Here is a 25070-nt window from a genome sequence, read left to right on the forward strand (position 1 = left end):
TGATGTCAAAATCACCCAAACAATTGCCAAATCATATTTACTAGCGTGTTCAACAGAAGTGGACTGGATTCACTAAAAGTTTACAGGGGGGGGGGGCATGAACTTGACTGCTCATGCAAAAAATGTGAGGAGGTGATTTACTAGCCGTGCAAAATTGCCTTGCAGCTCATTTTGCACATTTTGGGACGAGTACACGAGTAAGCACACACAGAATGTGATTTATCGAGACAAATTGCGATGGCTGATATTGTTTTTTAGAAAGCACGTCTGCTGGAGAGAACATTTAAAGTCAAAGTCTCGTTTATTTATCACCAAGTATTTGTCAGGTTATGAAAACAACATCGTTTACCTTGACCATGGGAACGTACTCCTCGGGAGGGGCGGGTTGGATCTTGCTCGACATCTCGATCACGGCTTTAACCAATCCGGTCACATTCTCGTATACCTTGTCGTTGGAACGGTCCAGATTGGCGGTGGGAGGGGGGCTGATCTCTTGGGGCTGTAGCTGAGCCAAGTCAAATACAAACATCAATGAGTGCTGTGTTTACTAGGCACAGCAAAACCCAAGATGTAGATGAGACATACAATATGAATGCTTTATGTGCATCTCATCCACTTCAACACGACAGAAAATCAACAAACTATTGGTGTGCAGACCTTCGGCAAGGCTGAACAATCTGACCATCTGGATCAATCAGCACGAATTTTCTTTTTTTTTTTCAGCCCATTCACCAAGTTTGATGGGAACACCTTAAACTGTATTTAAATGAAAGGACAAATGATCATGATATTGATGACAGTGTGGCAACTCCCCACATCAGCATGCACTGGTCTTTGACAGCCACTAGATGGCTCTAACGGACTGAGAATGTACAGGAGATACTTCACTAAAGATACTTAACACCGTCTTAGAGCAGGGGTTTGAGAGTAAATGATTCACAAAATTAAATGGAAAATAAATCAAGTGTAAATAATAAATAAAATGTATTTTTAAAATAAATGTTACAACTACTTTCTATGCTACGGACCACTCGGGGGCCACGGGCCACCAGTTGACAATCCCTGTCTTAGAGAATTAAACTGGCTCGTTATTTCATTTGGCTAAATCTAGTTTAATTAAGTCCCTTTCTACGTGCACTTTTGGTCTCGGCATTTGACTCGATTGAAAAAAAGTCCGACTTTTATGGCTACTATTTGGTGAAATATTTTCAGAATGAAAACAGCAATTGAAGGACCACCTTGTGCAGTGACACAAAATATACAGGACAGGAACTCAACAAACAATGCACCACCTGCTCACATTACACTGGCCGATGTTTGAAACTGCAATATTTTCAGGGAGGCTGCAAGTTAATACTGTTAGTAAAAGTTCATAACAGTCACAAAACAGATCTTTACGGGGGAAATCATTTTGTATTAACAGTACACGAAAAGGAAGAGCGGGAAAGAAATAAAGAATCTACAGAAGAGGAGCACAATTTAAATGTGTGTGATGAACAAGACATCAGACAGTCAGACAGACATTATGCTGCTTACCCGCCAGGGCTGGGGGTCAACAGTAAGTAGGAGTACAGGAGGAGGAAGGGACAGCGGGAGCAGGCAAACCAAAAGAAGACAAGATATTGGGAAGCATTAAAACGTGCATTCAAGTATTCAAAATACAATTTTCGAGGTCTTTCCACATCGACAAGCGTTCTTGCGTACCTTGACTCCATCATTGTAGCTGTCTGCAGTGTTCAGACCGGCCAGACTGCACCCTTGGCTCTGGGCCCCGGGTCGTGGTGGTTTCTTCGGTGGGGCCACAAGCTCTGCGGGGAAACAACAACGCCTCAGTTCTGGAGTTAAGTACACCAAACAAGCTTCGTTTATAAGTGCGTGCGTTCGAATCTCGTAGGATTCCACAATAGCATGCCGACTCGGTGACTGAAATAAACAAACGAGCACTTGTGATCACTGTAAAGTGCAGGCTATATGATGAAGACACTGTCTGCTGGATTGGAGACAAATCCAGAGTTGTATAAAGCAAGCTAACACACTATACACTTAAATGCACACTTCAGAGGTTGAAATGGAAAGAGAGGGGGAAAAAAAAAAACTGTGGTCGGGGGACTATAATTTCAAGACTATTACCTGCTTTGCCAACGGGCTGGTATATGTGTTGGTTTCCCGTCTGCAAAAACAAACACATCAACAATACTTTGGGTTAGCAAGTATGTACGTGTAAGTAGGAGCTTGGGAGGAAATGAAACAACTTTACAGGAGAGACTAAGAAAAGCAAAGAATGCAGCTTAATGTTTAAATCACACCACATCCCTCACTCACTAGTTGTCATTTGCAGTGGAGGGCGTTTGTGTGTGCGTGTGGTCTATCATCGTGTTACACGAACTTGAAAATTTGCTGTGGCCACACACACACAGAAAAAGAAAAAAAAAAAGAGCCTTGAAGCGTTCCTTGAGGAATTGTTGGTTGCAAACATAAAATGAGGCAATTTAATTTTGTCATGTTGCCAGTCAAGTTCAGATATGAAATTGTAGGTAAATTATTTGGCTTCTTTGTGTGAGAAAATAGAAGCGATGACTGAGAAAAGTTTTTGTGCAATGGGAGCCTTGTGGGTTGACAACCACAGACACCCCAAAATATTTGCCTACAGCAAGACAAACCCCCGCATATAGGAGGGAGATTTTTCCCACCACAAACCACATTCTATGGGAGGAGGAGGTCAGGCAAGTGTGATGAATTACAGAGACAGAAATATCTCTGTTGCCAAGGGCAACATTAGACTGCAAGGTCTCCTGGTACAAAAAAAAAAAAATCCTCTTTTTAACACGCACTATTAATGTTGACAAATTATTTGACTTGTCTGTGTGACTCGTGGTTTCTCCCAATGTGTTCATTGACTTGAAATTCATAGTTGAGACATATTCAGGGCTTTTCCCTCATGAATTCAAACTTGTAAAGGAACACTACAAGTACGGTTATAAACACCAGAAAACGGGAATGTGTCTAATAAAACTGAGCCTTTTTCTAAGCGGGGGGGGAACCAGCGACTCTAAATCTCGTGCACCCCAGCGGGGTACATGAATTTACACCAGGCAGTGCAAAAACAATGTTACTGATTAAAATCTCCTTGCATCCTTCATCACACCTGAACTTGGCGCTGTCTACCAATGACCTCATCACCAAGGGAGCATGTTAACTTCAGGTCTGAACATGGCTTTACTTGAAACGACCCATGTGGGATTTTCCTGTGACGCCATGCTTCACACTCGGAATAGTTTAACTGCTTTTTTTTTTCTGGGTGTAATTACAGGTGGCCAGATTTGGGCAGAGCCCAGTGATCTCGGCACGAACACAGCGCAAAGGCAAAGAGAGAAGCACAAAGACGACGGTTTGGTGTTTATGCAATGGTTTTCTATTAATAACTAGCCGTGATGTGGGAATCCACTGACCCCCTCATTGCTGAGCCCAGCACAAATGGGTTACTTCCTGCTCTGGGATCACAACCCTTTGCCGTGATCAAAATAAACACATGCTACCGCCAATTTGCAGTGAGACCAACCGGAACGTGACTCAGTCATTTCAGACATCTTCTTGGTGCTTTTATCATTTATTACCAAACACTTTCCTGTGGCTCAAGTGTGCCCTGAGAGATGATGAGGTATGCCACAGGAAATGATCATTTGTTTGCTATAATTGGGTTTTTGTTAATTCACTTATCCCAGCAACATAGGTAGTAGTGGCCAGACTAATGATGAAAACATTTTCCTAAATCAAATTATCAACCTGAACTAAAAAGGTACAGATTTCACAAAGAGTGGGTCAATTTGTGACTAGATCTCATTGTTTCTTTGTCTTAAGTATCGGCAGCCTCGAGTACTTAATACCTAGAAACAAGACCTGGTATTGGTATTCACCCATTTCTATGTAAAATACTTTTTATATAATTTTTTATAAAAAATACTTTTTCTATATATTTTTTTGTTTGGTGGTGTGCGGTTTGTTGTTTCATTTTTAATGTAAAACATATGCCTTAGCATTGATTGAGGTTGGTAAGTACTGGTTTTAATTTAATAAAGATGTCTTGGGTGTTGTTGTGGTCGTTAACACCCACATCCATTGTTGGATTTACAACACTGCTAATGCCATGCCACTGCTGATCACAGCAAAAAAAAAAGAAAAGCCCCGCACACAGCATATGACGGAGGCAGAAAACATGAGAGCGACTTACTGGTGGCTGGAGTACTCCATCATCTCGGTCCAGACTCCCTCGAGAACTTCTGGTTTCTGGTTTCTAAGCACATAGAAATGGCAATTTACAAAAAAAAAAAACTTGGCATCACCAATTGCGCATTCAGAAGACATTGTAGTGAACAGGCAAAACACATCATAATGATTAAATACAACTAGTCTTCAGTCACAATGAGAGTGATAAAAGTTTCACATTAAATTTAAAAAATGCAAAAATCTTGCATAGCAATCATTTAGATGATGCTACACAAGACTCCCAATAAAGCAAAGCACACATAGTGAGCAGTATGCAAATCAAACCGCTTCCACACAATCAAACAACAACAAGCAACTTCACCACAACTCTCCATTGTCAATCCAATTTCAACAAAGAACGCAACATACAATCCCCTCCTACCGCCTACCAGCTGTCCAAGACAGGACTTGAAGACCAGCATAGCAATGGAATTCATATATGTTGTTTAAGGTGATGTGTCTAGCACGGCTGTATCCTTGTGTGTGCCAGCAGGTTAATGTGGTGGCGAATATATGCAAACCTCCAGTGCGCTTTTATATGACTGGAAAGCCCGGAAAAGAGTTGGAAAGAGTTGGAAAGCAGAGAGGGATGGAGCACGCTGCCAATGAGCAGTTACGTCCACCACTTTCTCCCCCCGCAGCCCATATTTCTCCTCCTCCTCTTTCTCACCCCTCCCTGTAGGTACTGCATTATAAAAGCAGACTGAAAAGTACACACACACTTTTTTAGTGAACTTGTGTGTCGTCACTTTGTGGTTATGTGTGTATGTGTGTGTTGAGTGGACTGTCAGATTCTCTAAGACTATCATTAGTTTGGAATTCACACAGGCCCCATCTGCCTGCAAAAAAACACACACACACGCACGCACGCACACAGTGTATACAAAAGAGCACACGCGCACACAATTGTAGAAATGTGAATCTTGTCCAAACTCTTCCTTGCTTAATTGTTATTTTTGCATAAGTGCACATTAGAAATGTGAATCTTGTACAAACTCTTCCTTGCTTAATTGTTATTTTTGCATAAGTGCAGTTTAGAAATGTGAATCTTGTACAAACTCTTCCTTGCTTGATTGTTATTTTTTAATAAGTGCACTTTAGATTTTTGATTAGGAGAGGCAGCCTCACGTCATTTCTGCATATAGGCATGTCACTGAAGGGAGCGCAAGAGAATTGCATCATAGCACTAAGTAGGTAATCCTTAAAATGGACCAAAAAAAAGAAAAGGAAAAAAAAAGCAAGCCTATAATTTTCCACTGTCTTGTAGTTCTAATCTTAAGAGCCTGAAATGAAAGCACCTCTAGTTGAACAAACGTCTTCTGTTTTCAAGCTAGTTGCTATGACGCCAACAGGAATTTAATGCCTCAAATTAGGAGCAATTCCGAGCTGTTAAAATTAGAGGGGATAATGTCAGCAGTTAACTACACATCGGTAACAGATTTGTTCAGGAAAAATCAAACAATCAACTCAAGGAGATAAAAATCTCCTTCACCAAGGTTAAAGACTTGATAATCAAAGAGTATTTGCTTCAAAAATACAGGACAGTACTTTTTGCCAGATGTGAGCATGTTCTTGGTATATATATGATGGACTTTAACAAATAATAAAAAACATGTGGGGGCTGAAAGAAAAATGATCACCCAAACAATTAAATGCATGCAACACAGTATTTCCATGCAGATGAGAGTCATGAACACATTTTTTTACGCATCTTCGTAAGAGTTATACAAATACTCTTACTCGAAGCAGTACGTGAATAAAAGATTTAAAGAACCTGATCATACATGGCCTGTAAAGATCTCTTCTTGTCCTCTGTGTGTGCTGTGTGTTACCAGCAGCCTTTCCTCCTGCTCCAGCCACCTCTGATCCTCCTCCATCTGTTGCTGCTGCATCATCAGCTGTTCCTCCATTAACAGGCACTGTTGGCCTACACACTGCTGCGTGTCTATTGCAATGTCCTACACACAACACGGACAAACACGCACAAAGGCACGCACAAGACAAACAGCAGCAAACATGCGACATGGGGACGTATGGATGAAGACAAACATGCACACATATACACAAAACGGATGAGGAGCAATGGCAAAATAATAGGATGTGTATGGGTTGATAATGAGTCAGAACTCAATGTGTCTTTAACACACACTGCACACAAATGTTTTGGCTTTTGGTTGAAATTTCAGGATGAACCAAAATTCATTCTAACTTTTAACAGGTGGATTTCTGGAAAATTTGGAATACAAGTCCAACTGTTCCATATTTCAGTCCTTTTTGTACTTGCAACTTGTTCTCCAAAAAGGGATTTTACGGAAAATGAAAATTGGGATTAAAGAACATTTAAGGTCATTGCACGATTTCACCCAAATGCCAAACATCCCTAACTTTGTGTGAGTTGCGTTTGCAATGCTGTACTCGAAACATCTGCTGTGTCCAACATGAACTAAGACAAAAACTAACAATGTGATTGTTCCCTTACCTCCATAGCCGAACCCCAATGTGCCATATCCTGTCCATGCGACTGAGGAAGATGCTGTACATGCGAGTGTGCGTGGACATGGTGACGCGGGTGCGTGTGTGCGTGATGCGTCTCCAGCATCGTGGCCTGTGGTGGGTAAAGGGCGCTGGGCACTGATGGCAGCGTGTGAGGGCCGGGGTATCCTGTCATCTAACACAAGGGGAATACGATGAATACCGCCAAATGACTGCTGCAGAATATCATGAACTGAAGATGAAGTTGTTTACATACCTGGTAATGTCCAGAATGCTGGGCACTGGGGTAATAGCCTTCACTGGAGCGGGGACTGGGGTAACCTGGTCTGCTAGGCTATGGTGACAGGAAGAGGGAAATGATGTCACAAGTCATGTTGATCTATTTTTTAAAAAATTCAGACGGTAGGACACTGGGTCACATTAAAAACACATTAAAAAAAAAAAAAACTAGAGAAAGCTATTAGTCGTATCTATAAAAATAATTACACGGAATTTAAAGACTGAAAAAAATTTCAAGACAATGACGTATGATGTTACAGGAATGAACTAAGATTCCAAGTAATTTCAGTCCTTGCACAACTCACAAATTTGCTAAGACCGCCATCTACTGGAGGATGATTGTAGGAGTTTGGAACATGCACACAACATGCACGCCTGTCAATACATGTGTTTTGAATAATAACTTGTACATTGCAATGTAGACTTAAAACCAATTTATATTCTGTACCTGTAACCCATATAACCTTTTTTTCATATACATTATTTAAACAAATGACATTTTAGACATAGCCCATCTGTTTTTGAAAAAAAAAATATTTCTGAGAAACAGAGTCCCCAATTTTTTCCCCTTCCCCCAGCATATCTATGAAAAGCAAAGAAAACAAAAGCGTTGAGCAGCAGCGCAGAAGATTTGTGGCACAATTCATTGCCTTCACACAGACACATTGATCACCATAAAGTTGAAAGTGCTGGGCTGACATACAGAAACAGCGCCGCCACAAACACACGTCACAAAGACTTAGGACCCGTCTGGAGCGTGGCTGTAAAAATGTTTCAATGTGTTTGAATGTGATCGAGCGGAAAGCCAAAGTTAATGTGATTTTATTCTTTAATCTTCTTTCACTGGTGCATGTCAGCAACTTTCAAGTTTTTTTTTTATTATATACTCTATAGAATTTTACATTAATCTGCCTTATTGTGTAATGTTAAATCCTTAAGCCATTGATTTTGTTTGTGATGTTATTGTGATATTAGAAAAAAAAAAAAACAGGTTAGCAGTACTTTAAGGATTTGGACCGACATTCTGAGCAAGCTAAACATAGAAAGTGACAATCTGAGGACACATCAACACAAAGCCTGACGTGGACAAAAACAAACAACTGCCATGAGATGAAGCAGCATGAAGGTCAATCAGCAGCACGTTGGCAGGCCCAGCACAATCATGCTGACTTCACAATGACCCGTCAAAGTCATTCCAGTGACGTATAAATAATTTGAAATTCAAAGGGGATTAGATTGAAAGGTAATGTTGCAACATTTTAGAATGCAGTTCCACAAGCAAGTATTAGTTGTTAAATGCACATTATTGCAAAACTGCATAACCTGCCTTAAATGGTCTGTAAGCAGGTAGCGTGCAGGAGGTGAGACAAGATATGTGGGCAGGGAAAGGAGGGCCTGGCCTTTGGTCGGGTGGATGACCAGTATCAGTGAGCAGAGTACAAACGGAGGACACCGGGATTAATTTGTCGGAAAGAGCGAGCTGGCGTGGCAGGGGCCTCGCACACTGGGGCAGCGGGGTCGCGGCAGGTTGGTGGTGGACTGTAAGATTAGTCGGGCAGCTGTGCAATAGAGCGCTTTTACATTTGGAAGTTGTCTTGTGACTGGCGTTTTGGAGGTTGAAGGCCAAAGCATCAGACAAGATGGAGCTCTTACGACTGGGAAGCGAAGGGAGTTGTGTTAAGTGTCTTACGAGGGAGGTGTTTGCTCTTGACTGGTATGAACACGGCAGGTGGTTGTCAGAAGGGGGATTTGTTTTGTGGGGGCAGCTGCCATTGGGCAGGCTCTCTGAATTTTTCAGCTGAGGACAAAGGTCAACATGAGACCGCAGGCTGGACTCTGGGTTTGTGTGGTGCTGGGAAAAGCAGCGATCGTGGTGGGCTTTGTGGTGAAAAAGAGGCAACTCAGAAGGAAAAGTAGAACAATGATGGGAAAATACGAGTGATGAAATGGGAGGAGGGATGGGAGACGGGTAGCAGGTAGATGAAGGAGGAGGGTTTCCCAGGTGGGGGGAAAGCTGTGAGGCAAAGTGCTGGCTTTGATGGCAATGGTGAGGAGAGGAAGCAGACAGACAATCCAGACTGCAGGAGGTCTGCAGGAAAGGACGGCAACTGGGCTGCAAACACAATAGAAAGAAATAAAAGTAGCGCGGGTACAAACATGGAGAAAATAAAAGTGTGTGAGAGGAATGAATAGATGGGGAAGAAGCAGCTGTAACTGGAAACAAATACAAATGTGACACCCTTGTATAGGTTAAGGAGCCTTACAAATAAAAAACATCAACGTCATGATAAATTTAAAAAAATCAAAGACTGAGCAAAGAAGAGATGTAGTAGCAAGCAGCTGAGCCAACAAGTTGGGAGGGCTTTCGAGGAGCCAGGGTTCGGCTTTCTGACTCATCCAATGCGAGCAGTAATGTCACATTTTCCAGTTACAGTGCTTATTAAGGAAACTGTGGTATGAAGAGAGTGGTTTCATCAGTTGTGCTTTGGTTGTGAATCGGGTGAAGGGGCACCATTAGAGGAAGTACGAGCAACTCCAGTAAAGTCAGCCAGGTAAAAGACAATGAATCAAATGTGATTCAAACTAAAGCAGTCACCGTTTTGCTGTGTGAGTCTGTAATCAGTTACGTGAAATTAATTCTGGCAGATTCAAACAAAAAGAAGCAAGTCTTACCTTTGGTGGTGCTTCATCAGACCCTCCTGAGTCCCAAGATACTGTGACCTGCCTTCTCATCTCCATCCTGTTCCTCTCCTTCTGCTGGGCCTTCTCCTCTTCTAGTATAGTACTGGAAAAGAAAAAAGAAGGAAAGACAACATAACATGAGTAGTGTTTATGTTGCATAGTAACTGTCTAGATTTTTTTTTTTTTTTTTAAAGTGTATTGCAATCCAGTGTTGCAATTGAGAAGAAACCAGTATTTTGGAGTTTTAGCCCACTATCAGGTTTGAATTGGTCTACAATAATCAGGTTTAGAAACAAACTACAGTATGCAATAAAATCACACCAACATCAAATTTATAAGCAATGTGTGTTATTAAACTAGCACAATGTAAGCATAACTTCAAATCAACTGGCTTGAGAAATGATTGAAACATTTTCAAATCTTACCAGATAACCGTGCACAAAAAGACTATTTTTTGCCATATCAGATCTTACAAAAAAACGATTCCCATAAGAGCTGAAGCGTTGATGGTCCATAAAACAAAAAAAAGAGAGTAGTCGGACGATCCGGCACATGCTCTACACACTCCTGCCCTCAACAAGACTTAATTCTATTTTTAGAAACATCATTATTACCCCCAGTTGTGTTGTCTCCCATGTGTGTTTGCGTGTGTCCCTGCACCTGTCAAAGTTCATCTCTTGGCAGGCCTTGTACTTTATTCCCATTGCAATGCACATTTGTACGAAAGTCAGTGGGGATATTCCCAGTTAAATATGTAAAAAAAAAAAATCAAAGTGTCACATAAACCTGCAAATGAAATCAGGAGGTGCAAAGACGCTAACTTCACCACCTGGCAACATTAGCACTCCTTCCCGCCATCAACCACAACACCATCTGGAGCAACAAGGCCTTTTTATTTATACAGACCAAGAAGAAAGCTGAGTCTACAATTTTGTCAGAAACACCCAGCTTTGCTTTAACGCTGTTCTCACCTGAGAGCTGTCCAATGGAAACTCTACTAACAACCAACAAATGACAGAAATTAAGAACATTGTACTCTACACATTGATGATGACAAAAAAATCTGTTTCCTCCATTATGGAGGGAAATAAGATTCAAAATTTAATTCAAAATCCTATCCAATGGACTGTGTACCTATTTCACTTTTGGAATTTAAATAAAGTGAATAATCCCAAGAGCATGTTCAGATTTCAGATGCTCCGAATGTTTAATCACGCTTCCGTGCTTTCTCTGGTTACACAGAGTCGAAGGATTGCGTTGAGGAGGAAAATGCGTGACTGCTGAGCAGCTTATAAAAAGAAACACATTTTGATGATACAGAAATGTTCACCAAAGTTTTTGTCAGAGCTTAGAAAAGGGCCACAATTCTCCAAGTTGGTAAATTGAGCAAAATTCAACAATGTGCAAACTAGGGAGAAATTATCCCTTTTTTGTTTAATACAAAGTACATGCAGCATAATGCCACAGTAGTCGTTGCAGTAAATTGTCCGTCACCGCATGTAAACTTGTCACAACATTTGTTAGTCTTTGGAAAAAGAATGACAAAGAATGCAAAACTTTACCTCAAGAGCAGGACAATATAATTGCAGCAGCGTATCCACTCAACATCAACATTTACAGCCAATAAAATCCACTAATGACGTGCACTTGGGGACCAAGTTGAACAACTGCAACAATCCCGGCATCGCTAACAAGACAAAAGTCAATTCTTCTGGCAGCTTGACAGTAATACGCTACAATGCGGCATGCAGCACGGAAAAAAAACCTCACACATCCCAGTGCACGGAAAAGAAGTCTAACTACTGGAAAAGACCGAAGACCCGCTTACTCCTTCCTTTCTTGCACTCATCTCTCTCACTATTCTGTCTTTCTCTGTTTTCATTGGCAAGTAGTAGCCCCTGGCAGCTGCCCACTGTGTGTAAACACACACACACACATGCGCTAGTCCTGTCTAGTAAAACTTAAGGGAAGCTGAGAGGTGCATATTTGGCAGGCGAGACCTATACTTGATAATATGATATAAATATTTTCCAGACCAAGAGAGACCCAAACCCACCCGGACCATTAACGCATTAATTTTCCTAGTAAATACTTGACTCGCATGAGAATTAGTGACCCCCCCCCCCCTCCAACAACATCAACTCCATTAAAGTAAAGGACTCAACATTTCATCAGTTTTGCATTGCTTTAAATTCAGAGCATTAACACAAGCCATTAAATGCAGGGCGCATTTTGGCAAGATTAATGGAATTTACAAAACATGAATGCAAACAACGAAGACGGTGAGATTATGATGTAGGAAATGAGTGGAATAGAGTAAGAAAAATGGCCAAATAAAACAGGAGGTATCACGTTGGAATTTAAGGTGTGAGTCATGCTGGTTGGAGAAAACTCATAAAAACCACATGCATACTTATTTCACTATTTAGTGCTCGGAAATGAGACAGAAAATACATGCGTGCATGAAGGAGACTTAGTGTTGCACTCTGATTCTTTTTTTTAATGACTATGTAAAGTACATGTGCAAAACCTAACATTAAGAATGACCACGACAGAAGCCTTTTTATGGCATCATCTGCTATCATGGGCTTCTTATATAAATGAAATCATAAAGGGCATATTTTATGTGAATACACATACAGTGTGGAATTCATGACTTAACTTGACTTTACAGAAACACAGTGACACCTGCTGTCCAAATGATGGAAGAAAGCTAAACTGGTAAAACTGTGTGGAAGTCAATTGGAAGTGAGTACACAAAGTCAATTTTAACAGACTTTTCTTGTGACATTTGGGATATGCAATCAGTGGTCAACGTGAGTCATTGCATAATTTGTTTGGCACAGTTTTTCCACCAGATAACCTTCCTGACACAACACGCTCAGTGCACAAAAGGCAGCAAGCAGCGTGTGCATTAGCACGAGTGACATCAAGTTCAAACCACAACATCGAATAAATACCTGAGCTGGGTTTTCAGTTCATTGAAGCGCGGCCTTTTGCTAGGATCATACGACCAACACTTTGTCATCAAGCTGTATAGGGTAGGGGGGCACTGAGGGGGCATGGCCAGTCGCTCGCCATTCTCTATCCTCCCAATGACGTCGTTGTTTTTTACACCTTGGAAAGGCTTGATGCCGTACATCAGAATTTCCCACATACAGACACCTAGAAAAAGCAAAAAGGACACAATGAATCAAATATTAGCAAATTTAAATAATTTTTTACGTACAAAATAATACATAATGCAGAACTTACCAAACATCCAGACGTCACTGGCTGTAGTAAATCTTCTAAAGTTAATAGACTCAGGAGCCATCCATTTAATGGGCAGCTTACCCTTCGATGCTGAGAGAAATGGGAGAAACTGTCACTTTCCAGTATGGTGTCTAATAAGATTAAAAAAATAATAATAATAAAAAATAACACATGGAGGTGGCATTCGTACCTTTGTAATAAGAACTGTCTTCCATGTATCTCGACAGGCCAAAGTCACCCAGCTTCACACAGTCGACCGTTGATACGAGGACATTCCGTGCTGCTATATCCCTGAAAAGCAAAAACACACCAAAATTGGGTGGCGGTCATCCGGAATGCCACGATCCTATTTTCCTTCATTCAAAGCGGACCAGAAACTGTTATTCTCAAAATGTTGAAAGTAAATAAATAAATAGAGCTTACTGCAGATAAGGCAACACACCTGTGCACAAAGCGCTTGCTTTCAAGGTAGGCCAGTGCCGTGCTGAGCTGATAAGAGTACAAGATAAGGGTGGCCAGGTCTAGACTGTACTTCCTCACTTGCAGGAAAGAACGTAACTATGGAAGGCACCCAAAAAAAAACATGTTAGAGCACCTTCTAGCGTTCTCAGTAATATTCAAAGTATTTATCTTACCTCTCCGAGTGTGCAAAGCTCCATGATGATCCAGACTGGATTCTCTGTAATGACGCCCATCAGCTTCACAATGTGAGGATGATCAAACTGACGCATGGTTACTAGATGAGGTGACAAAGTGGCTTGTCAATAATCATTTCTAAAGCGTAAATATCATGCATTTCATCAAACACACATTAAAAGCTTACATGCTTCCTGGAGAAATTTCTCCCTGACGCTGTCCGATGTTGAATTCTTACACGTCTTGACGGCCACAGACAATGCTGGGTTCTCCTGCAAGATACGGGCACATCAAAACATGACAAATCAGACTAAATACTAGTGTTGTCTGTCTGCAATCCATCCATAATATCTTAAATTCTAATTATTAGTGACTGCATTCAATCCGAAGCACATTTGTAACTAAAGAAAAGAAGATCCAAGCTCAATGAGGGTAATTAGGGATTTGGATTTGTTTCCCCCCAAATTAAACCATTTAACTGTAGCCACGAGATCATTCACAGTGGAGTATATTTAAATAAAAACATTTGGATTTAAGCTTCCCAGAGTCACCGTGTGCTGAAAGCTGATTATGTCTCTCTGTTCTCTTCTGTATGACTGCAAGTGTGCTGAGGGCACAGATTATTTTATTCAAACAAAAGTGACAGCAATTCAATTATGCAGTTTTTTTTCATTGCCATACACTGAGAATAAAGAGTATACATGAGTCCTAATAAAACTTTGCCCCTGAAATTAAATCTTGTGTGCATTTTTCTGTGTGTACTTACCGGGCTGATGTAGACTCCTTGGTGGACGTCCCCAAACTGACCCTCGCCTATGCAGCGGCCCAGTTCAATGCGATCCCGTTGAATTTCATAGTCCTGTGCTGGATAGACAATAAACACATGAACACGAGCACACACAGAAACAAGGTGAAGACAATTAGAACCAAACTCACATATAAATACAAAGCTTGTCAGAGCACAGCCTTGTCATTTGCATGTGATTATGTGAGCACGTTTTTCACACAGCCCGTTGTATGCAGGGTACGTAGAGTTTTACTCTGCAGCATACATTGTGTCATCGGCTGGTAAAAATTTATACACCATCTTAAATTCGTCCATTTACTCTGGCAAGCTTGGTAGCAGTCCACATGCAACAATCCGCAATTCGAATCCAACATGCTGAGTAGCAAAGTTCAAATTTAGGTTTAAATTTGTTTTGTATGCTTTACTCAGGGGAAAATGTCAAGTTGATGGTGTATAATGTAATGTTTACTTGATCTGCAGTGAGTTCAGCATCTCTGTTAAGTTCATTGCAACTCATCTAAAAAAAAAATGTTTGTTCCTTTTACAAATATTCATGTCAGAAAAGTGGGCCCACTTTGCCCCCATACTGACAATACAAATGCGAACACAAAGAATGTAGGTCAGGTTGCACAATTAAAAAAAAAAAAAAGAAAAAAAAGTACATTCAGATGTTCATTTACTGTTGCAGGCAGACATGAAATGAGATTCACAACCACCACCAAATCAAAGTACCACCACAATATAACTATGGTATGTTCAAATCATTACCTTGATCTAGTCCATAGTATTCTGGGGAAATCGATTATTGATAGAAGACAAAATAACTAGCCGTGAGTACAATGGCAATCACACTTGGAATATTTCAGTCATTTTGGATTTGACAGAAAGCACGTGAAGAAAGAGTCGCTGCAGGACTAAAAAATGATATTTAGTGCAGAAATGTCTTGAAGAAAAGTTTTACAAGATCAAAAAATATATATATAATGAATACATTAGCAATGTGAGCTTTTTTTTTGCTTTCTAAACAAGGCATTGTTCATCCAGCCTTTTTTAATAGTTAGTTTAGATACTGTATTAGATTCAAAACTTTTTATCCCCCCAATTACTATATTTTCTATATCTTAATTTGTTGATAATGACATCAAATGATCATATATCCGATAATAATAAGTGTATATGTTGAAGAAGATAAGACAGTCAAACGCAATGGAAGCAAAATATTTTTAAATTGACAATTGACAGATTTTCAACGGAAAAAAGTCATTTGTTTCTAAAAATCACACAACAAACGCACAAAAAAAAACCAAGATTTTTTTTGACATTCCACTTTCTTAATCACACATAAACCCGTGGTTCTCAAGATCATACAAGTCTGATCAAATCCACGAAGTGAGAATCTTATTCTATAACAAACTCCTCATATTGTACGTCCAAATGTGTATGTCGACCGACTTACTTGAAGGCATTGTATAAGTGTCCTCCTCATCTATGATCTCAGCATAGTCGTCTGTTTCTGTAGAGCCAAGGGCGACAAAAAAGAGAAAATATAAGCCTCAAATGATGACTAATAATAATCTGACCATAAATTAGCAATGAAATACACATTTTCAACAAATTTTAAATGAGCTTTTAAAAAATGATTGGCTATAATTACCTGCCAAAAACAATGCCACCATATCCAACTCAAAGCACATGCACAATTATTAGTGCGAAACTAATGCACGCGCAAGTGACAGAGAAGAGTGACGAGCGGCGGCGAGAAGCAGACACAAAGAGGAAAGGGGAGGGATGGAAACGGCTGTTCTTTCCAGAATGTGTCACAAAAACAGATTGAGTCATGGAGAAAATGGCATCAGTTACAGACACACACACGGATTCTTTCGACACATGCAGTCAAATCAAACGAAGCAGGAATGTCAAAGATATTTTTTACCATCGCCACTATTGTGCCCTGTAGAAGCCACATGCAACGAGAGATGCAAGGGAAGGAGAGAATTGTAAAAATTAGTATGCATGAACAGTTAGGACCCGTATCTTGTGTTGCATTGATTCTATTTGTGTGTTCACTTTCACAATGACTGGGAGCTAGTCGGAGATTAACAAAACTGAGAAAGTCAAAGCTGAGTGGCAGTGAATTAAGCTCTCCATGCACACATATGGTGTGAATGAGAGACTCTTCACTGCAAACACAGGGGGCTTTATAGGGCAAACTGGGCGCACACACACACTCACACACGCGTGTCCACAAAGCCTTCAGTCACTCAGAGCATTAAACTTCGCAGAGACTGACAGAGAGCAAAGGGAAAGGACAGAGCGCGTCTTCTACCTGACACGCAAACGGCTCTGGTTCGTACTCCGTCCATCCGTTTTTCCATCCGCCGCTCGTGATTGGATACTCTGCATTGGAAAAATTGAGTTAACACCTTGTCATAACGTTCAGGCTGATTATAAATTACGAAATCTGAATATAGAAGTTATGGATTTGCTATGGCGTAATTTATGATACACAACACCCATATTTTACACGACAGCTGGATATAAATGATTTTAAAAAACTTACTTTGGGATGGATGGTAGCGCTCTATCACCCTCTGCAAGACAAAATAAAACTACCGTGGTGAGTGCTTACGCATCATTGTTTGCAGACAGTTATTTTGAGAAAAAAGTCAAACGCAAGACGGGTATTCAACGTGACAAGCATCTCCAGTCCGTTAATTATCTGCTTGGGTGACTATTGTTGGAATATATTGACAGTATTCAAACACACAAACACACACACACACATTCTTATTCACGTAAAACACCCACTCGAGTGGCAAGAAGCCCGAAATACATAGACGTGGGAGTGTGTCCTACCCTTGTGGACTCTGACAATGAAGGAGTGGCTCGTGGAGGAGAAGAGTCGACAGTAACCATCAATCAAATCAGCCATGTTTTCGGCTGTGGTCAAGGAAGCTGTGGTGACTGTGAGAGGCTGCACATATACACAAAACATTTGTATGATAAGCAGCACGATTCTATAAGTAATCTTTTCCAAGAGTAGACATCCAGACACATTCATTTGTTCACCCGTGCACAGAAAAAGATAGTCATGATGTGATGCATTTTTCCACCCCCGTTGTTGTGCAACATGCCCGCTGTTGAGATACACGTACTGACATTGTCTACATCTTTATCAGGAAACGGTGTCACTACAAGTTAAAATGAAAAATGATGATTCACGAGCATGTGTTGGGGGTTACTCGTATAGGTTTCGCAACCGTTCTGATGGACATACCGTCATTGAGAACACGATCCACATAAATCCAGCATTTGATAATGTCAGTGTGACAACATGAGGGAGGACTTGTAAAGTGCGTGCGTGTCAAAAAAAAAGTGTGACGTCACCTCTGGAGCGCCAGCTACGTTGAGCTGCAGCATGCCTTTCCTATCTTTTTCCTCCAAAGGTGAATACTGGATGGACTGAACCTGGTTGAAGTTAGCTAGGTGGGTAGGCTGGGGACATGAAAATAAATCACAATTAATTATCATTAAATATCTATTTTGAAATATCAAAAGTTGAAGTGAAACATGCCAACTGCATGCAAGACAAACCAGTAGAGGGCAGTGTTGTGAATTACTATTAAGGACTCAAAAAGGATCATTAATGAAAAAGTGGACCCTAGTTCCAGAATATGGAGGTATTTATCCTACATGGCTACAGAAATCAAATATGCTATATTTGATTAACGCCTATAAAAATAGTTCAATTTCAGGGTCATGTAAAAACTGACAATACTCACCGTTGACCCTTTGTCCGTGAGGTAGCTGATTCCTTCCTCTGGTCCGATTGCTAACTCGACTGATATTACCCAGCTAGACTAAAAACACAGAGAGAACAAGCAAATGATAAAATTTCTCGCACCGACCCTTTTTATATTTTATCAAATGACATTTCACTCAACTGTACTATATTAGCCAATGAGTTGCCCAGTGAGAAAGTAAAGATACAGGAGAAATGGAAAATGTTGATTCTAGTAAGTCATTAACATGATAGCATTCCACACTGAAAGCTAAATAAATTCCGGATTTCCACGAGAAAGGCAAGATACGGCTGGGAAACGTGGGAATGACCTTGACAACTCATCCAACATGGAACATTTGGGACTCCATGAATTGAACGCTGCCCTACCTACCCCTAATGCACATTTGAAGCACTCCTTATCAAAGTGGTAGATGGGAGAGATGATATCAAAAAACTTGTGGATGCTCTCCTCATCGTTGAGGTTGGCGAACTGCTTAAAGGTCTGCTGGATATGCTTGCGAAGCGTTTTTGCCTGAGAAAATGGTGAAAGAGAGACATTCAAAATAAGAAAAAGTACAGTGAAACCTCAAGTTATGAGCTTAATTTGTTTGTTTGTAATGCAAAACGTTCCTAAATCAAGGTAACTGGTCCTACTGGAATGAATGGAAATGCGATTAATCCGTTTCAGGCCCTAAATTATGTTATATTAACAACTATTTATGGCAACGTCACTTCAAGGATCAATGATACACATAAGCTCCTCCACCAGAATAAGGTGAAAGGTCAAAGCAGCGGCGTTCAATTCCTATGATCTTACCTTTAGAGAGTCCAGCAGGCTTTTAGGGAAGAACCTTCTCAAGCCAACATCTTTCCTGAAACAAACAACGGCATCACAAAACAATGACTTTTGATAATTGGATAACTACACAAATGAGACATTGTAATGAAATAAATGTTACTCTAGGAGCTCATAGTTGGATTTCTTGTCAAGAGCATTTCCTGGCATCTCTCTGAAGAAGCGCCTGTATCATCGAAAGATGTTGGTGGTTAGAAACAGCAAGTAATTTAACAATGTTTCGGGTAAGGCAACAGCAACTCTGTTTAACATTAGCTCACCTGATTTCTAGACAGCCTAGTTTCAACGCCACCTCTTGATCCACTTGATCGGCGATATGTTGCATGTAGTCACTCTTTACCTGTTGAAATAAATGGATGGAAAACGTGAGATGCTTTATGGACTTAAGATAAGCGACTATTTGCTTCTGAGCTACTGTCACACCTGGTGATAGAGGTAGTTGAGCGAAGGTTTGTCTTCTGAGAAATGACTGAGGTAACCTTTAGGAAAGTAGCGCATCCGTAGCTCATACCTGAGAATTGAAAAGTTAATGCTAGTTGATGCTCATAGGAAGATCAGAAGGCAATGTTATTGTATCCTCACTATGCAAAGTAGTATAATGGAGGGAATTGGGTCAGGAGAATTGAGTAAGGAATGTTATAACCCTACAAACAGATGAGAGAGAAAATCCAGGCTGAGAACAAAATGAATAAGAAAAACCCTGTTCAATAATGAATGAAGGAAAATGTGGTACAAAGAGAAATTAGACACACTGGAAAGCTGAAAGCCAGAATGAAAAATGTGTGAGGGGAAAAAAAGGATGCAGAGTAAGATCAAAAGGGAAAATGCTAAGCGCCGTGCACGTTCCCATGAGACAGATGGAGAGAAAATGAGCGAAGGGAGATAGACGGGAGTGTGATAGAGAGTCAGTCGATCCCTTGGGCTGCGCTCGCCTCCGTTCTAACAATAGCTCAGCAGCAGTACCTCCCGTGGGCTAGCAACTCTGCCACCCTCTGAGGCACAACTCTTTGGCTACATGCTGGCAAAATGAGTAACATTTAAAATTCATGTCAAGGAGTGCAGGGCGATATGTGAAAGATGAAGAAGACAAAAGAAGATGCATCTATGCAATTACATTGTGGTGGTTTGAATTGCTCTTAAGAGCTAACGTGGTTCTTCCACTCCAGAAAACAGCTTGCCCAAAGTGAGATTGGGACAATAGGAGATTTTTCAGCACACAAACCAAACAGCTTCAAATTGAAAAGTGCAAGATGACATTTCAACTTTGCACATTTTTCTTGCTCATTTTTAGAGCAAATGTTAGGGGTGTCATTGGAATCAGAAAATGGGTTTTGATTTAACCAATCGTAACATTTTAAAATGTTTCACCCTTCAATCGTATCGTACCCTTGGAATCGAGATACATTTTGAATCGTCTTATTAGAGAAATGCAGAGCCCGATTAATTATTTATCCAGGACTTTTGATATTCTCGTCTGAGGTTTGGTTTCTAATAACAAGAAGGGGAACACAAAACACCAGCCCAAAAAAAACAACATTATACACTACCTCCACTCCTCTTGTGGGTGCTGTTTCTCATATTTCTCCCTGACATGGCAAACTCCCAAGTCAGGATGTAACCAGTGGCGTGCGTCTGTGTGCAGATGGGTTAAACGCAGGCCGAGTGAAGTGACGCAGCGCAATTTGTGGATTTCGGCTATCTTTTGGATGACACCCTGTTGAAACAAGCAAAAACAAATGTGAGGAGCAGAAGGTGACAGCGACTGTCGACTGTCGAAAATGCAAATTATGCGATACCCTGACATCGGTGGCATCTCCATGTCTGATATTACTCGCCCAGGTGCTGGGTTCACTATTTGTCTCAAAGTAGTGGAAGATCTTCAGAACCCTGTCTATAGAACCCGGAGTCCGCTCGAGCCCGCCAGCAGAACCGCTGGTACCGACACCAGTACCACCGGAGCGAGATTTCACTCCACACCCACTTGCTGCGGAGTGATTGAGGTTGGGCTCCAAATAGGAAGATGTTGCCATGCCTGACTCAGATGTTCTTACTGGGGCTAACTGGCCATCATATTCTGGGAGAAAAACAAACAAGACAGGCATTAAAATGAGATTTCATAATCAAGTTAAGTCAAAACAGCAATGACAAGTACCAACATGGCTCAATACCGTTTGTCCATTACCCAACATTCATCTTGGCACTAGAATATTTTGGTTTATTTTACAGTTTATTTGTTCATTTGCCATCATGCAGCAAATATTCCACTCCCAACCTATCTTTTGAATGTTTCTTCAACTCCAGGTCGCGCATGGGCCGATTCGCTTCTGATGGAACGATAACAGTGTGCAAAAATACCACGGTATTAAAATCACCGCTCTAAATTGCCTTTTAATATTTAGTTCAAACAATTTTTTTACCCTATTAAAAACATTTATTTTGTTTTTACAGTACAAAAAAAAATGTAAAATGTTAACTTTAAATAAATAAATACTGTTATAAGGCTGTGTATTATTGTGCATCACAGACTTAGTATACCTGACAAGTACAGGGGGAAGGTAATACTTCTTATAATCAAATGCAATGAGCTTGAAGCACTGCCAGTTTCCCAAATGCAAATACCCCTGATTCATCACAGGCATAGTACTAAGAGTAGAGAAATGTGTTTGGACAGATGCACTCCAACACACTGCATGCTTATATGTTGGTGTGTGTTTAATACACGATACGAGCTGGCCGGTCAGCAAATGAGTCAACGGCAGCCTGGAAAAAACACTGACACAAGGTCCTTTTAGCGAGCCCTAATACACCCACAGTTCAACGTAAATCAGGTGATTTTAAGTAAATGAATTCAGAACCAGGAGGAAACGCTGCGGTCCAAGTTCAGACAAGAGTGGATGTGTTCCGTGAGTAAAGGACACACTGTGTTCTTCTGAAGCGTTTCCTCTGCTCACACCTGCAAGACAGCTAAGGTGGCACTTTAAATCTGGCTTTGACAGCGTGATGGGTTTGGAGGACATAATAGAAATGTCGAGCACATTTCGTGTTCGCTGACCTTTCGAAACCTCTTTCACTCTAACTGAAGCAGAAAAAGCATTGGCAAGTTAAACAAAAGCCAATTTTCTCCTGTAATTCTACGGAGGGAATATTCACACACAGCACGCACTTCCACAAATAATCTGAAGAGAACTGCAACCATGCAGACATGAGGTTGGAAGTTGCTAGTCAAACTGTCCCTCCATTTTTTTCCTTTGTGGGGACTGGCAGTAAGCTTGGTAAAGGATAGTGGGCGGAAGAGTTCAGATTTGGCAGTGAGATGGTTTCTCTTCTTCTCTCTTCTAATTGCTATTTGGGTTACTGGCACAATCCTGGAGGAGTCTCTTCTCAGCCTCGCCGTATATTTTTTCTGCAGTTGCTCCCATTTATCTGTATGGCCTTTCTCTTTAAATCCTGCATTCTGTTCTCTCCCTTTTACTCTTCATACCTTTTTAACTGTAGCCCTCAAATGTCCTGACTAATCTCCTCCCGTCACTCACAGATCTTTTAGTTCCTTCCTTTACATCTAAATTTGATCCTCCGGTTGTATTGAACCACCTCGCTTCTTCTTTCCTTCCTTCCTTCCCCCCCTCTCATCTTTCTCTGATCCTCGCACAATTTCCTCTCCCTTTCCCCAATGCCTTTCGGCTCTCCTTGCTCTGTCCACAGAAGATAAAGAATCGAAGTCAACCTAACTGTATGTTTTGATATAAATGAATGTTTGAGTGGTCATTTTTCACAAAATTTTCTTTATATATGAACCTCGTGAGGATAAATTGGTTCAAAATTAAGGTGGATTTCGGTGACAGTCCTTTCGCTGACTTGCACAACCACTGCAGGTCACCTCCTCGAGCCAACGAACAAAAATTCCTACGGGACTATCAGCATTGTTGTTGCTAATTCCAACAATCCAATATGACAACATGGAATTGTCAAGGAGAAAGGAATTAGCGCTTTAATAGCTTATTACGTGACTCAATCAAAAATTCCTCTGCGTGCTCTGAACGCATAACTACACAACATCAAATCAGATATTCAAATTTGGAGAATCAGCTTAACTTGATGTCAACCATATTTTGTTGAATTCATTTCTGTACCTACTTGGTAAAGGATAATGTGCATAGATGCACGCCCCTTTGCTCCAGCAGAGCGGGATGCAGCCATTTCTTTCCATCTTCTGTCTAGGAGGTGCTGTTCCAATCTTGGCAACAACTCCCAAAATGAAATTGCTAAATAGTGAAATCAGCATAAAACCTGAGGCACGGTGTTGTCCTGAGTATAAGGCGACTCGTGAATGAATACTCCTTTCAAATGATTTAAATAAAAGCAACCGAGGGAAAAAACAGGAGGACTCCAAAAATCACAATCACTGCTGGTGCAACTTTCATCTTTACAGAAGTGAAAATATCCGGAACTTCAGAGGGGCAATTTGTCGCTAGTATATAGAGTCAATGTTTTTATGCTGGTGTGGATGGAAAATTTGGCACATTGCCATGGAGAGGGAAAAAAAAACTTTAAAAACTATTCAAAACCAACTAGTGCAACACATTTAACCAGCTAAATTCCATCATCACTGATATGAAATATTCCTTGTAGAGAAGACGTAGAAGCTGAAAGCCACTCCTTTCATGAGGAGGTCTTCTTTCCACTTCAGGCCATGATGTAACAGACAATTCAAATTCCGATCTTCCTGCAGCTGTTCATCAAAATAATCAATCCTTGAGATGAATTCCAAAGAGTGCAGGTTCACAGCAGGCATAAACGTCAGGTTGCAGCATCATGGCATCCATGTTTAAAAAAAAAAACGGATAGCTTTCGGTCCAAAAGCACACAAGATAGCTGGTTTCAAGTTGTCATTCCACGACGCGATCGAAAGCAGACTGGTATCAGAGAGGAAAAGCAAAAGTAGGGCAAAGAAGGGCAACGAAAAGTGGAGCACAACGAGGAAGGAAGAGCAGGACAGAAGAGGCGGGGGGGGGGGTGAGCTTTACATCATGCAAAGCATCCAGGTAAATGAGGTCAAGCAGGTGTATGATGTCACAAAAGGACAAATTGAAATAAAGTCAAGCTAAGCGACAAAAGTGCCAATGAAAAGTCAAATGAAAGAATATCCATGAAAATGTTGCCGAAATGGGTTTCCAAGTCTGATCCCGACTTCCCCTCACCGGCTGCCGCAGCTGATCACGAGCGCAATATGCATGCAGTGCAGTGCTTAGCTGTGAGCGCAGCATAGCGTGTGTGTGTGTGTGTGTGTGTAAGCTTGAGAAAAGGGGTTTACATATGCAAAAGCGTGAGCGTGTGACTGCAGATAAACATGGAGGTGACAGCAAGGGGTTAGATTTGTATGAGAGCACGCAAGTATGCGTCGACAAGATACCCGAGGGGAATGTGTTATGTCTTTGGGGAAGGCTGCGATATAAATACGTGGTAACGGGCACGATGTGCGTGAGTAGTGTTGGCATTGAGGAATAACAAAGGATAAAATGTAAATAGGGTCACCTATCAACTTGTGACAGGTTCCGATATTAGCCACTGAAAATACTAAAAATACTCTAACCGGTTTGATCCTCCTGTTTTTGGAGGGTTAATCCCGTTTGGGTTTCAATCATCTGATTTTTTTTTTCTTTTCTACTGAACATGCTTTTGTTTGCATGTAAGCTTGCTGTTGTCTTTTCATTTGACCCGGTTTATGCTTGCGCTCTCCTGCACTCGCATCACATGTTGCACTTCTAAGATTTAATTGCCGTTTTTATGGCTAACGTAACATCTATCCAAGCAGCAACATCCGGATAGAACCATCTGGCTAAGTGCGATGTTGACAAATGTTCTGTTTTAGTAAACAACCCTCTGGCTTGTTTTCATTTTGTTGTTGTTATGAGAAGTATATTAATATAGCTTGTCTTGTTGTACACGCACATATTTTATTTGCAGGCAACATTCCAGGTCTTGTGATAGGAAATTACAGCCATAGTGTCTCTAATTAAAATCTTAACCGGCTAGGC

General features: G+C 40.9%; 1 protein-coding gene across 8 annotated transcripts in view; it reads right to left on the reverse strand.

Moving 5' to 3' along the window:
* LOC148392116 (focal adhesion kinase 1-like) overlaps positions 1-25070 on the reverse strand; it is a 29874-nt gene that overhangs the window by 1927 nt on the left and 2877 nt on the right. The window contains exons 1-32 of one of the 8 annotated variants that reach the window (XM_088386492.1): positions 23170-24238; positions 20832-21109; positions 20583-20749; positions 19459-19546; positions 19296-19375; positions 19139-19201; positions 18997-19051; positions 18571-18711; positions 18178-18255; positions 17783-17890; positions 17252-17369; positions 16956-16986; positions 16722-16792; positions 16329-16346; positions 15852-15908; positions 15164-15184; positions 14375-14472; positions 13796-13880; positions 13608-13708; positions 13415-13530; positions 13163-13263; positions 12973-13062; positions 12678-12882; positions 9709-9820; positions 8363-9148; positions 7013-7090; positions 6743-6931; positions 6096-6221; positions 4229-4291; positions 2131-2170; positions 1705-1808; positions 350-505 (exon numbers count right to left, since the gene is read on the reverse strand). In XM_088386492.1, coding sequence (XP_088242618.1) covers positions 350-505; positions 1705-1808; positions 2131-2170; positions 4229-4291; positions 6096-6221; positions 6743-6931; positions 7013-7090; positions 8363-9148; positions 9709-9820; positions 12678-12882; positions 12973-13062; positions 13163-13263; positions 13415-13530; positions 13608-13708; positions 13796-13880; positions 14375-14472; positions 15164-15184; positions 15852-15908; positions 16329-16346; positions 16722-16792; positions 16956-16986; positions 17252-17369; positions 17783-17890; positions 18178-18255; positions 18571-18711; positions 18997-19051; positions 19139-19201; positions 19296-19375; positions 19459-19546; positions 20583-20749; positions 20832-21109; positions 23170-23317 — 3972 coding nt within the window. In that variant the 5' untranslated portion in view covers positions 23318-24238. Of the gene's footprint in view, positions 1-349; positions 506-1704; positions 1809-2130; positions 2171-4228; positions 4292-6047; positions 6222-6742; positions 6932-7012; positions 7091-8362; positions 9149-9708; positions 9821-12677; positions 12883-12972; positions 13063-13162; positions 13264-13414; positions 13531-13607; positions 13709-13795; positions 13881-14374; positions 14473-15163; positions 15185-15851; positions 15909-16328; positions 16347-16721; positions 16793-16955; positions 16987-17251; positions 17370-17782; positions 17891-18177; positions 18256-18570; positions 18712-18996; positions 19052-19138; positions 19202-19295; positions 19376-19458; positions 19547-20582; positions 20750-20831; positions 21110-23169; positions 24239-25070 lie in introns of those variants that run through there. The other 7 variants (XM_088386493.1, XM_088386491.1, XM_088386487.1 and 4 more) reach the window with 7 other exon arrangements.

Source organism: Syngnathus floridae, chromosome 10 (genome assembly GCF_059516105.1).
Source record: "Syngnathus floridae isolate MCC-2025c chromosome 10, RoL_Sflo_1.0, whole genome shotgun sequence".
Classification (NCBI taxonomy): domain Eukaryota; kingdom Metazoa; phylum Chordata; class Actinopteri; order Syngnathiformes; family Syngnathidae; genus Syngnathus; species Syngnathus floridae.